This window comes from Ahaetulla prasina, chromosome 13 (assembly GCF_028640845.1).
Source record: "Ahaetulla prasina isolate Xishuangbanna chromosome 13, ASM2864084v1, whole genome shotgun sequence".
Lineage (NCBI taxonomy): Eukaryota > Metazoa > Chordata > Lepidosauria > Squamata > Colubridae > Ahaetulla > Ahaetulla prasina.
Window position 1 is genome coordinate 17752501 of NC_080551.1, and position 14798 is coordinate 17767298.

At 43.2% G+C, this 14798-nt stretch overlaps 1 protein-coding gene across 1 annotated transcript in view; it reads left to right on the forward strand.

Annotated features, from left to right (window-relative positions):
- The window catches only part of LOC131184524 (fibrillin-1), a 180210-nt gene that overhangs the window by 77058 nt on the left and 88354 nt on the right, over positions 1-14798 (forward strand). The window contains exons 12-18 of the mRNA XM_058155915.1: positions 717-839; positions 6157-6309; positions 8913-8966; positions 9663-9788; positions 11497-11622; positions 12922-13041; positions 13832-13969. Of these exons, the coding sequence (XP_058011898.1) occupies positions 717-839; positions 6157-6309; positions 8913-8966; positions 9663-9788; positions 11497-11622; positions 12922-13041; positions 13832-13969 (840 nt within the window). The remainder of the gene's footprint in view (positions 1-716; positions 840-6156; positions 6310-8912; positions 8967-9662; positions 9789-11496; positions 11623-12921; positions 13042-13831; positions 13970-14798) is intronic.

Sequence of the window (14798 nt, forward strand, 5' to 3'; positions counted from 1 at the left end):
ACCTTTGCCAGACCAGTTCTCGAATACAGCTCGTCTGCCTGGAATTCACACTGTATATATCGGACATTAATACAATTGAGCGGGTCCAGAGGTATTTCACGAGAAGAGTCCTCCACTCCTCTACTCACAATAGAATCCCTTATGCCACCAGGCTTGAAATTTTGGGCTTGGACAATCTGGAACTGTGCTGCTGGCGGTCCGATCTAAGCATAGTACACAAAATTGTCTGCTACAATGTCTTATCTGTCAACGACGTCTTCAGTTTCAACCTCAATAATACACAGGCAAACAATTGTTACAAATTCAAGGTAAACCACTCCAGACTCGATTGCAGAAAATACGACTTCAGCAACCGAGTGGTCAACGCCTGGAATGCTCTACCCGACTCCGTTGTTACAGCCTCAAACCCTCACAGCTTCAACCTGAAACTGTCTACCGTGGACCTCACCCCATTCCTAAGAGGTCCGTAAAGGAGGTGTGCATAAGCGCACCAGCATGCCTACCATCCCTGTCCTACTGTCCCCATCTATTTGTATTCATTTCCTTCGTTCACATCCATGCTCATATTTATACTTGCTATCTCGTACATGTTTGATGAACTAATAAATAAAAATAAATGAATAAGCTTCAGGGAACCCTTGCATCTCATCCCAAGTAGAGAACTAAAGTTTAATCTTCAACAAAATGGTCTTTTTTTTTTTTTTCCTTTTTCACAGATATTGATGAATGTGAGACACCAGGAATATGCATGAACGGACGCTGCGTCAACACCGACGGTTCTTTCAAATGCGAATGCTTTCCTGGCCTCGCGGTTGGGCTGGATGGACGTGTGTGTGTCGGTAAGACAAAGTCGTGGCTGACGGTTATGGTTTAGGGGACTTCGCTCTAGAGAAAAGCTCTAATTTCCAAATTCGGTGCCTTCCAAATGTGTTGGGACTTTAGAAGATTGCAGAATTCTCAGTCAAGGTGGGTTTAGTAATTCTGGATGTTGATGTTTCATCATGTCTACAAGCTAGCAGCCATTGGAATGTTGCCCCTTATTTGTACAGCTATTCCTCGAGTTACAACAGTCCATTTAGCGACCGTTCTTCAAAACCGAATTCGGTTAACAACCATGTTACTCACGGCAGTGATTCACCCAACAACTTTGGCAAGCAAGGTTGTAAAACGGGGCAAACTTTACTTAATGAATATCTCGCTTACCAACGGAAATTTTGGGCTCCGTTGTGGCCGTAAGGCGAGGACTACCTATAATGGGTGAGGCAGCTCAGGTGGAAGGAAGTTGTACCAGGGTTTGGCCTGGATTGACTCTTCATGAGATCTTATAAGGAAACTTATCACAATGCAATTTTGACCCAAAGGTGTTTTATTCAAAAGGCAACTGGACTTCAGTGTTGTTGTTTTTTCTTCCTTTGAAAATGTTTCGCTTGTCATCCACAAGAAGCTTCTTTTGGAAGAAGCTTCTTGGATGAGAAGCAAAACATTTTCTTTTTCTATTTTTTTTTTTTTTTTTACTTTTTAACTGGTATCCAGCCTACGCTGGATACTGGGTCCCTACTGGTGACTCGCTGGGGCAGTAGTTACCCACACAGGTCGAATCTATGCCTCGACCTGCGCCATTTTGGACAGGGCCCCTTTCGGAGCCCTGCCCTGGACAAATTCTGGGCCAGCACTGACGGTGTCTTGAGGGGTCCAATCCCCAAGAGAGGTCGCAGCTGGAAGGTGGCGCCACACCTATAATCAACCCTGAAGGAGCTTCGGGCAGCCGCGTCGACATCCCCACCAACCCAGGATCCGACCTGCCGATTTCTCAGCAGCCGTCCCATTACCACCACGAGGCGCACCACGGTACGGCCTCTGGCGGGCAGTAACGCCATCCGGGGGCCCTCCGAGGGCAAGTTTTTAGTCCCTGGATTCGATGGGCTGGAATGCCTCTCTATATCCGCGGTGACTTGGTCCTCGTCGGAACCCCAGAAGCAAAACATTGTCAAAGCAGAAACCAAGAAAAATCCAGGTGCCGTTTGGGACAACCACCACCTGGATGTTTGAGAATTTCCGTATACCTTGCGGTTTTGAGTTTCTTTTTTTCTGAAGCTGGTTCACGATTATTAATTGCGACAGTTGCATCTGTGGCCTGCTTTCAGCCTCGTATGTTAATAAACAGGGACAATTTGGCCTTTCCAACAGAAGCCATTGGAAGAATTGATGTCCTGCCTGAAAAACCTCCAATTTTGTTTTTTTTAAAAAGTGTTTATCCAATGTTATCCTGAGCATAGACTACCAATCCATTTATAAGGGCTGATGAGTCCCATTTGCTGTGCAATTGATGCGTCTTCATTACAGATTTTCTCCTTTCAAACTCATTTTGGAAGGGCTAAGAAGGAAACAAAACAATGATCAATTAGTAGGAATTTAGCAATTAAAATGTGTTCTCCGGCTCTTCCTAATTTGGTGCGATGGAAGAATGCCGTTGCTGTTTTTCAACAAGGGAGAAGGAAAAAAAAAAAAGGGAACCAAGAACGATCCTTTTAAAAATACAAGAGCATGTAGGAAACCATTAATAAAGTGCTTCTGATAAGCCCCAGCTCCGTACAGATTGTGCTGACCCATGGTTTAAGCTTCTTGCAACGGTGATTCAGATCTCAAACACGCAGAAAGGCAACACGTAATATTAAGACTGATCTCAATCTGCCTTAAAATGGAGTCGCTCAATTATTATGTTCATTCCAAGAGTTATCTATGAATTAGGAATTCGTTCCAAATTCCTGCTTTTAAAATAAATGCAAGATGGCATGCCTGACCTAAGTTCTGGTACACAGAGTGACTTTCCATCAAATTAACATACCTTAGCAAAACGTCAACCTGATTAACTCGACTTTTGTATATTTAGCCTTTGACAGGTTGGCAAAGTAATGAAGCAGAATTGTTTTAGCAAAGCAAGAGTGCGAATGGTTCGAGGAAGTTTCTGGTCAGGTTGAACTATCTGGAGAGGAGATAAAAGGCTCCCGATAGTTTTTTTTTCACTACTTCTGTAGCTGGAGAACCCAAAGTTAGTTACTAGTCAGGATCCCCCAGTTTGGGTTAATCCTATTGGAGACATCAATGACCTATGGAGAAAAATAAAATAAAAATATCACTGACTTGGCAGAAATGGATAATTTCCACCCATGGGAATGGAATAGCTAAATGTAAAAGAGGAAAGCATTAGTAAACCATGGAAAGAGGTTAATCCTTTGGGTAGGAGTCTTAGATTAAAATAAAAAAAAAAAATTCCCAGGAATCTGGTAATTTGGATGGCTAAAATTTGGTGATGGCTTTTCAGCGTCCCTCAAGAAAACTATTTTTCCATTGTCAGCATATGACTTGAGGGGCACATTTTTTTTTTGACATTCCACAGAGTCTGCAACCTACGACCACAACTGAGCCTGAAATTTATGTTGCTAAACGAGACAGTTGTTACGTGAGTTTTGTCCCATTTTACGACCCTTTCTTGCCACAGCCTGTTAAGTGAATCCCTGCGGTTGTTAAGCTAGGAACAAGGTTGTTAAGTGAATCTGGCTTTCCCATTGACTTTGCTTGTCAGTCGGTCATAAAAGGGGAATCCCGTGACCTTGGGACATAGCAATGGTCGTAAGCATGAACCAATTGCCCAACATCTGAACTTGGATCACGTGATCACGGGGCCGCTACAAAAGGTCGTAAGGGTGAAAAATGGTCGTAAGTCACTTTTTCCCCCCCAGTGTAACTTTGAACGGACACTAAGTGAACTGTTGTAAGTTGAGGACTGCTTACAGATTTAAAGATTTCCTTGACTTGAGCTCAGCATCCCGTGACCACATCTGCCTACAGACAGCCCTCAAGTTACAACCGTTTGTTTAGTGACCGTTGAAAATTACAAAGGCACTAAAATGTAGCGGCTTACAAATGTCTTCACCATTTGTAACCTTTCCAGCCAGCTCCCAACGAGCAAAGTCAAGGGGGCCGAAGCCTGATTCGCTTAACGACCGCTTAATGATTCACTTAACAACTTCAGCCATCTGCTTAACAACTGCAGCAAAAAAATAATAATAACAATGGCCGTAAAATGGGACAAAGTTCTCTTTAACGACGGCCTTACTTTTAGCAATGGAAATTTTGGGCTCGGTTGTGGTTCTAAGTTGAGGGCCATCTGTAGTTCTCTTGGCAGAAGAAGGAGTGTGGGAAGGCCTTCTTTGAAGACGATTTCCTCGTCTAGACCGCAGTCTGGAGGTTTCATGGAGGTTCTCCATCCAAGCAAGTTTCCAGAACTAGCCTTGTATTATGTTCTGGAATTAATCTAGGTTAGTTAAATGCTGCCACCTGCTGCAGCTTCTTTGCACACAGTTACGGGCTGTTATCAATCCTGTTGAGTTTTCGTGAGAAAACCACGGCTAGACTTGGGCCGAAACAACGAATGGCATTCGATGCGCTGGGCACAAAAGGAGGAATCTGAAGGCTGAAATTAACCTTGCAGCCATTAATGTTGGGTTCCGCAGAATTGCCGAACTACAGTTTACCTCAAAAATGCTTCCTTTTTCCAAAAGGCAGCTGGACTTTGGGTTTTTTTTTCCCCAGTTGCCTTTTGAGGGAGAAAAAAATAAAAGTCCAGCTGCCTTTTGAAAAAAAAGCACTTTTGGGACAACCGCGACCTGGATGGCTGAGAATCCCCGTAGACGACTGCAACTGACACGCAACTGCAGTTGTGGGAGAGGGATGATGATGAAGGTAGGGCTTTGATGAGGATGTGAGGACATCTGCCACCACACTGATAGAATAGAATAGAATAGAATAGAATAGAATAGAATAGAATAGAATAGAATAGAATAGAATAGAATAGAATAGAATGTAGGGTAGGGTAGGGTAGGATAGGGTAGAGTAGAGTAGAGTATAGTAGAGTAGAGTAGAGTAGAGTAGAGTAGAATAGAATAGAATAGAATAGAATAGAATAGAATAGAATAGAGTAGAATAAAATGTAGGGTAGGGTAGGGTAGGGTAGGGTCAGGTAGAATAGAATAGAATAGAATAGAATAGAATAGAATAGAATAGAATAGAATAGAATAGAATAGAATAGAATAGAATTCTTTATTGGCCAAGTGTGATTGGACACATAAGGAATTTGTCTTTGGTGCATATGCTCTCAGTATACATAAAAGAAAAGATACGTTCATCAAGAATCCTAAGGCACAACACTTAATGATAGTCATAGGGTACAAATAAGCAATCAGGAAACAATCAACATCAATATAAATGTTAAGATACAAGCAACAAAGTTTCAGTCATACAGTCATAAGTGGAAGAAGATGGGTGATGGGAACGATGAAAAGATTAATAGTGTAATCACCAGGGTTGATTCGGCAATGTCTGAAACATCACCGTTTCTCCATTCCTGGTTTAGCAGATACGAAGAACTTTCTGAATTAGAGAAAAAAATGGCTGCTCAAAGTTAACCATTTGAGGTTAATTTTATAAAAAATTGAAAACGTTTTGGGAAAAGAAACAACGGAGGAGGCTATTTGTCTCTTGAATCATCCCTGAATCAATGGGAGAAAATGCTGTGGAGATCGTTGGAACTTTGAATGCAGGTCATAAGTAGCCGGCAAGCATGTCCGTAGTAACTCCAACTGGTCGTAAGTCAGGGAGTACCTTTAACCATGTACCGGGTTTCCCCGAAAATAAGCCCTCTCCGAAAATTTCTTTGTGTTAGGGAGACAAAGCTGGAAATAGGTAAAAGGGCAAAAGGAGACCCGTCTTGTTCCATGTGCCTCAAAATAATAAGACCTCCCCCAAAATAAGGCCAAGCGCTTATTTCGGGGTTCAAAAAAAATAAAAAATAAGACAGGGTCTTATTTTCGGGGAAACACAGTAGCTACCACAGTTGAGACCTACAACTTGGTTGTTCGCTGAAGAGGTTGCTCAGTGGAACCGCGGCTGGGCGTATGATCTTCCTTCAGCTTGCCTTTTCTCCGCAAAGTTCGCAGATGTGAGGATTGGTTGCGAAGTGATTTTATCATCATGGTTGTCACCTCAAACGGTCACTAAACATGGCACTCTGCCATGAAAACCAGAACGATCTGCACAGCTTTGCGATTGAATGTATTTGACAGCTGTTTTTTTTTTTTAAAAATCTCTCTCGTTCAGATACGCACATGCGAAGCACATGCTATGGGGAATACAGAAGAGGCCAGTGTGTGAAACCCTTATCTGGTGCCGTCACAAAATCCGAATGCTGCTGCGCGAGCACAGATTACGCCTTTGGAGAGCCTTGCCAACCGTGTCCCGCGCAAAACTCAGGTAAAGTGTGAATTCCCCACTCTGGGATTTAAACGCCCTCCTTTGTCACTTGTAAAGATGTCCAGGGGGCTAGAATGGAATGTTGACTTAGCACCAGACAGAGGTGCTAACAATGATTTGATTCAATCTTTTCGGACTATAGAGTTGTCAAAATATCTAACAAATGCTGCTCTGTATTTTTTTTCAAATCTTATTTTTTTCAGTGGCAGACGCTTTAATTATTTTTTCTGCATGTTTTCAGGTTCATCCTGAATTTTGTCTACTTTTTAAACCTACATACGATTTTGGCATTTCTTTAAGTTGCCCTTTCTAAAATGTTCCATCCATCCATCCATCCATCCATCCATCCATCTTTCTATTCATCCATCCATCCATCCATCCATCCATCCTCTCTCTCTCTCTCTCTCTATCTTCTGTGTATATCCATCCATCCATCCATCCATCCATCCATCCATCCATCCATCCATCCATCCTTCTATCCATCCATCCATCCATCCATCCGTCCATCCATCCATCCATCCATCTATCATCTATCTATCTATCTATCTATCTATCTATCTATCTATCTATCTATCTATCTATCTATCTATCTATCTATCTAACTATCTATCTATCTATCTTCTATCTATCTATCTATCTATCTATCTATCTATCTATCTATCTATCTATCTTTCATCTATTTGTCTGTCTGTCTATCATCTATCTATCTGTCTATTTTGTCTCTATCTGTCTATCTATCTATCTATCTTGAGAGTAAAATTGAGTAAAATTTACTCATTGAGTAAAATAATATGCTGCCCATCTCACTGTCGAACGAACCTAGTTGCTCACACAAGGGTACCTGCCCAACCTGTCGTGTGTTTATTTTATGTGGGGCAAAAATGTATGTTGGGGGGAAGAATTTGTTATATAATGACAGATTCCTCTAGAGCAGGTGTGCAAAAATCTGTATAATGTAGTAGCAGCTGGTGATAAAATGGCATGGATATGCATAAACTATCAGGGATTGTGCATTTCTCATGCCCCTAATGGACAATAGAAGAAATGGAAAATGACATCATTCCGTAAGAAGTTTTTTAGGGTCATAGAACTTGCCAAATACTGTAAATATTCTCAAATGTATGTTTGTACGTTGTAGCTGTAATCTGTTTTCCCCAAACTCCTCCTAAATCGTAATCTCTGCTTAGGCGGTGGTTATTGAAACACCACTGAAGTTTCTTGGCCCAATCTCTCAGAAAAAAGAATATTCTGGAATGCTGAGTCCAGAAATGGGTGTAGTGTGTGTGTGTGTGTGTGTGTTTAAAGAAAAAGTATCATGAGAAGCCTGTACATACTTAACCTTTATTTTAACTGGCAGTTCAGAGAAGGAGACACAGAGGATCACTTGAAGCGAATTCAACTGGCTTTAATCAATGTGCAAACTTGAAAAAAAAAGGCTGCTACTCTCAGCCATGTTAGTTAAAACAGTAAGGAAGGTTCTGGAGAGCTATCAGAGCAAGCAAACACTTGCTGCTATCAGCTCTCCTTTTTCAAAACTGTGCAACTGAGCCGCAACATTTTGTAAATGCGAATGGCCCTGCGCCCACGGACTTCTGTTTTGCGTTTGAATTAATTCCACAGAACATTTCCACATGTGGGAGCATTTCACCGCCCCCCCTTCTCCTCTGGACTGTGTTTTGAGCACCTTTACTATTGTTTGAGAACGGAGGGTAAAATAGAAGACGGCTTTCAACTTTTAATTTTTGGGGATGGTGAAAGCTGCAAAAATTTATCTCTCCCCCCTCCCCTTTTTAAGAAGATGTTGGGCAACCATTTCTCTGGTGTAGGGTTTCCTGCCTAAGCAGGGGGTTGGACTAGAAGACCTCCAAGGTCCCTTCCAATAGTGTTATTCAATTCTATATAGTTTTCTTGTGGTTCCCCCCCCCCCCACTTTGATAGCTCATGACATTTTCCTGTGGGCAGTCAGATGCTCTTCTCTGCAGTCTATGAGTTTTAGTCTTGGTAGAAGAGAATATTCGTAGCTCAGGATTGAATTTTGAGGTCCTTGGTGCTCTCTGAGCTTGGCTGTTTTCTTGCAGACGTTTCATGACCCAGCTAGGTAACATCATCAATGCTACTGTGCTAACGTAGTCTTCATATACCCTTTTCCGTTGGTTATGTAGGTTGTGTAGGTTTGTGTGACGTGTTATTGCCGGGTTGGGTGGGGCTATTATATTATTTTGTTATTTTATTTTGTTGGTTTTATTTTTTATACGTGATGTTTTTATATCCCTTTAAGCCGCCTTGAGTCGGCATGTGTGAATAGGCGGAAATGTAAATTTTGTAATCAATAAATAAAATAAATAAAATACATCCTCCAGTCTTAAACTCACAGAAGAGGTAGGAGACAAACCTGCTTCAAAACAGCTGCATTTCAACATCTTGAAAATTACCAACTTGTGTTTGCGTCTTTTTTGGTAGCATGTCCTGTTGAGGTCAATGTGTTGATCCAATTATTCCAAAATCGTCTTTTAGGAGACTCCGGAAAACCTCTGCATTTTTCTTAACTATATTCTTAAATCTCTTAATCTAATTTTTCCTCACTTTTTTTCCTTCTTCTCCAGAGGAATATCACGGTCTTTGTAGCAGCGGACCAGGGATCACAGCATCAGGAAATGGTAAGCTTATAGCGGAATTTCATTCAAAATCGGTGTAAAGGAGTAAGGGACGACATTTGCAGGAAATGCCCTAAAGAAAAGATAGATAAATGAATGTCCTGGTTGTTGTCCTCATCATCATTTAATGATCCCATAATCCCTTGTGGCAGGAGTGAAATGCTCCCGGTTTGGACCGGTTCGACCGAGCTGGTAGCGATGGCAGCCGGTGGTTCGGAGAACCGTTAGTGATGGCGGCATGAGGCTCCGCCCATCCACCCAATCGTCATTACTTCCTGGTTTTAACTAGGAAGTAACCTATTTTTTACCCTCTGCACATGCGCAGAAGGGTTTGGGCATGCGCAGAGGGGGTCCACGCGCGCACATGATGCGTGCACGCACTTCCGAACCGGTTGGGAAGGTAAGTAGATTTCACCCCTGCCTTGCGGGGTGGAGTCTGGGCAACTGAATGGAGCTAGCAGAGTGCTTTCATGGCCGGATGCCCTTCCTGTCGCCAATGCGGAGTTTTGTTCAGTAGATATATTCTCATTGTGCCCAGAGGGAGAAATATCTGCCTCTACCTAAGATCGAACTCACAAGCCTCCTGATTGTGAGTCGATAGCTCCACCTCTAGCCCACCGCACCATTTTTATGTCCTGGTTGTGATGATGGATTAAAAAAAAATTACACATATCTGTTACTATTTTTTTTTTTTTGCAGATATCAACGAATGTGCATTGGATCCTGACATATGTCCCAATGGAATCTGCGAAAACCTGCGTGGAACATATAAATGCATATGTAACTTTGGATATGAGGTGGATTCAACTGGGAAAGTCTGTCTAGGTAGGACGTTTTCCACATTTCTCTAACACTCTCCCAGATTGTAGCTCATCATTTTTATATCAGTTTCAACTTACAGGTAGGGTTTGCCATTTGCTACTTTGATTTTCGCTTATCCTTTCATTTTTCTTCTCATCTTCCTGATCCCCCGTGCTGCGTTTTCCTTTGTTATTAGATTGCGCGATCCTTATTGGTTCATTCTACTTAGGAAGGTTTTGGGGTTTTTTTGCACAGCCAGAGCAATGGAGCTCAACTGCCTTTCCTGCCTTGAAGCAGGAAGCATGCAACACTTGCACTGTTGTTTTTTTTTAATTTACATTTATATCCCACTCTTCTCCGAAGACTCAGGGCGGCTTAAAATGTATAAGGCAATAGTCTCATTCTATTTGTATATTTACAAAGTCAACTTATTGCCCCCCCAACAATCTGGGTCCTCATTTTACCTACCTTATAAAGGATGGAAGGCTGAGTCAACCATGGACCTGGTGGGACTAGAACCTGCAGTAATTGCAGGCAGCTGTGTTTTAATAACAGATTTCTTACAGCCTGAGCCACACCGCGGCCCTGTGTCTAGTCTGATGAAAAGAAGGACTAAGAGAGATAGCAGTGTTCCAATATCTCGGGGGCTGCCACAAAGAAGAGGGAGTCAAGCTATTCTCCAAAGCACCTGAAGGCAGGACAAGAAGCAATGGGTGTAAACTAACCAAGGAGAGAAGCAACTTAGAACAAAGGAGAAATTTCCTGACAGTTAGAACATTTAACCAGTGGAACAACTTGCCTCCAGAAGTTGTGAATGCTCCAACACTGGAAGTTTTTAAAAAGAGATTGGTAACCATTTGTCTGAAGTGGTGTAGGGTTTCCTGCCTGGGCAGGGGGTTGGACTAGAAGACCTCCAAGGTCCCTTCCAACTCTGTTATTCTATTTTTCAAGAAAGCTAATGAAGAATGGATTAAGTTAAGCGTTCTGGGACAAGGAACTGTCAGCCCTTCTTGTGTTCTGATTAGCATTTTCTGCATCTAGAAAGACAGCCATACTTATCCTTCTTCTAACAGCCCCTGTTCAAGACAAAACACAGACTGCAGGAGAAGACAGATACGAAACCCAAAGGACCCAAATTGGAAACCCTTTAAAAAAGCAAGATACAAAACAGTCACGCAGAAAGCATCAAAGCTCGTCCTTCTCTCGTCTTACAAGATACGATCTATTTTTCATAGTCCTATAGCTGGAAGAAATCTGTGATTAAAAAAAAAAAATTGGAAGAAAGATACCAAAGTTTCAAAAAAAAAAAAAAAGTTAGAAGACTTCTAGGTTTCCTGCCTAAGCAGAGGGTTGGACTAGAAGACCTCCAAGGTCCCTTCCAACTCTATTATTCTATTCTATTCTATTCTATTCTATTCTTTGTGACATCTTTGATCTGTTTTGAAATACCCATTTTTCCTGCTTGTAGGGAGAAGGTTGGGAAACTTGTCCAAAAACTGCAGATAGTTACTCCATCTCCACTGACTTTGATGTTAACCGAAACCTTCTCCATACTATTATAAGGAAAAACATTCCTACTAGTGAAGTCTATTCCTTTCCTTAAATAGAAACTCATTTTACAGCTTCAATTGAAAGAGACCCCAAAAAAAAGAAAGAAAGAAAGGAACATTAATGCCATCGAAGCATGTTAGTTTTGCAGACGTTGCTGAATTATCTATAATTATTTTTGCAGACATCGATGAGTGTGCCGTGAATAGGTTGCTTTGTGACAACGGGCAATGCAGGAACACCCCTGGAAGTTTCACCTGTACCTGCCCCAAGGGATTTGTGTACAAACCGGATCTACAAACATGTGAAGGTAATGAAAATAATAATAATAATAATATTTTTATTTATAGACCGCCCTTCTCCCAAAGGACTCAGGGCGGTGTACAGCTACAAATAAAATACAGAAAGAAAACAACAATACAAAACTAAAAACAACCCTTAAAAAACCTATTTAATTTGGCTACTTATAAATAAAAACATTCCCTCTAAAATTTACTAAAAAATTTAAAAACCCATAAATCGATTTAATAATATAAAATTTAAGCGAGTCCAGCAAGACGAAATAAGTAGGTTTTAAGTTCGCGGCGGAAGGTCCTAAGGTCAGGTATTTGTCTGAGTCCAAGGGGAAGCTCGTTCCATAGGGTAGGAGCCCCCACAGAGAAGGCCCTCCCCCTGGGGGCCGCCAGCCGACATTGCTTGGCTGACGGCACCCTGAGGAGCCCCTCTCTGTGAGAGCGCACCGGTCGTTGGGAGATAGACGTTGGCAGTAGACGGTCCCGTAGATATCCCGGTCCTAAGCCATGGAGCGCTTTAAAGGTAGTAACTAACACCTTGAAGCGTACCCAGAAGACAACAGGCAGCCAGTGCAGTCTGCGCAGGATAGGTGTTACATGGGAGCTCCGAACAGCTCCCTCAATAACCCGCGCAGCCGCATTCTGGACTAGCTGGAGTCTCTGGGTGCTCTTCAAGGGGAGCCCCATGTAGAGAGCATTGCAATAGTCCAGACGAGAGGCTCCACTTTCCCCTCAAATGTTCTGACTGGCTCTAAAGCTGGGGTGGGTGGGTGTCAAATGTATAGGCTACAATTGCTCCCGATAGGATTTGTTTCATATTTGTGTAATAATAATTCTGCTCGCTTTAACTCTGTTCAAATCAAATCAAACCTTTATTGTCAATGCACGACATGTGTACAGTGAAATTGAATTGGCCTCCCTTGGTGCAGCCCATTGGTGGTATTCAGCTGGTTCTATCCGGTTCGGGCGAACCAGTAGCGGCGGTGGCAGGAAGCTCCACCCACCCGCCCGGACGTCTGTGTGCATGCAAGCCCATGAGCGAACCGGTAGCGGCCGAAATTGAAACCTGCTACTGAGTAGTAGGTCCTTGCTATTGATTGGGTATCGTAGGTGAAACACAAACAATTTCTCCAAGCAGAATGCTGGAGGTTCCCTGAAGAGAAGCTGCAATCATTTCGTGCCACACCGTCCAAATGTCGGAATTCCGTCTTTTCCGCTGAACAGGAAACATATATTATTTTGAAATAATCAAATGGAACACTCTCTGAAACTCTGTCCTCCTTCTGGCCCTTCAAATGTGTTCTTTGCTCTTCCAGATATCAACGAATGCGAATCCAGCCCTTGCATCAACGGAGTGTGTAAAAATACCCTGGGCTCTTTCGTCTGCGAATGTTCTCCCGAAAGTACTTTGGATACCTCAAAAACCGTCTGCATTGGTAATGTATTCTTCTGAGCGTCCCCACTCCCTTTTTTGTTCTCTCATCAGGTCTTTAAGAGTGTCGTTATGGCACACTTCACCGGTTTGGTCACAGTGAGGATAATTGAATTTGTTCTGACCCGGACTTTCCCAAAAAGCACGAAGCAGAATCCTGGTCCCGACAAAACCCATTTTATTAAACAAACAGTGAATTCCTCTCATTCACCTTCAGCAAAGTCTTTCAAGGGAGAATTCACAGTCACAGACCTTCTCTGGCTTGGAGAGCTGCCAGGCCGATATCTTCAAAACATGCAAAGAGTCTCGGAGAGTCACAAACTAATTAGGCAAACGAATTGTCTCCTGCAAACTCCACTCCCCTTTTGCTCCTCTTTTATTCCCTCTGGGAGGGGCCATTCATTGTCCATGGGCCCGCAGACACAACAGTCCAACTGTGGCCTTACTCCCTAGTCAACCCTTGTTCTTTAGCTGTTCCCGTTGTCTGGCAACTCTATGCATGCGCACACTGGGAATAGGCTCCAGCTGTTTATCTGCCTTACTGATGTCCGATTCTGAAGGCAGCTGATAACCGGCATACGGCCCTAGCCGCCTCGCTGCCTCCGATGTAGAGCCCTCATCAGAGCCTTCCCCAGACTCCAGGACTGCCCCATGTTCCTCCCCAACCTCCTCACTGTCCGAATCAGCTGCCAGCTCTGCTGGCGGGCCACAACAGAATTAGCATTCCCTCTGCACATTGGCAAAGCATAAGATAGGTTCTTGATCCTGTGTGCTGTGTTTGTTTCTTCTAACAGAGACAGTCAAAGGCACCTGTTGGCAGACCATTGTGAATGGGAGATGTGAAATAAATATCAACGGGGCCACGTTGAAATCTCAGTGCTGTTCCTCGCTGGGTGCTGCTTGGGGTAGTCCCTGTGTCCCGTGTGAAAAAGGTAAGATCTCTTGCAAAGGTTTATCTGTTGCATCGGGGGAAAAACGTTCTTCGAGGACTGTGATGGCAAACCTATGGCAAACATGCCAGAGGTGGCACGCAGAGCCCTCTCTGTGGGCACACGCGCTGTCACCAGCTGCTCTTATGGTTTCCAGCACGTGCATGCACACCAACCAGCTGGTCTTTGCACGTGCCGGAGCCCCAGAAACCCAAAGATCAGCTGGCTATTGCACATGCACACACCGGCCACCTGGTCTTTGGGTTTCCAGAGCTCGCACGAGCATCGGCCACCTGGTCTTTGCATGCGCCAGAGTGCCGGAAATCAGAAGATCAGCATGCACACTGGCCACCTGGTCTTTGGGTTTCCAGCGTTCGGGTTCATGCGAAGACCAGCAGAAACCCGAAGACCAAGTGGCCAGCGCGTGCATGCATACCGGCTAGCTGGTCTTTGGGTTTACGGCAATCCAGCGTGCGCATGTTCCGGTTTGGGCACTCAGTGCCGAAAAAGTTCGTCATCACTGTTCTAGGAGGACGAAGTAATTCCCAAATCATGTCTCACCAACGCATGGTTTTGGCAGAAGGGGAAGGAGGGGCGGAAAGAAGAAAGTAGAACAGGATAGAAGAAAGGAAGGAAGGGAAAGAGTGGAGAAGGAGAAGACGGACTGTTGTAAAATAAAGGGAGATGGAATAGTAGACGAGCAACCCCGAAGATATTTAAATTGTTTAATGAACTAATATGAAAGTCAAAAGAGAATATGTATGATCAACAGTGGATAAGAGGCTGTCCATTTAAGACATATTTATGAGAAATAAAAATAAAACTCTTTTTC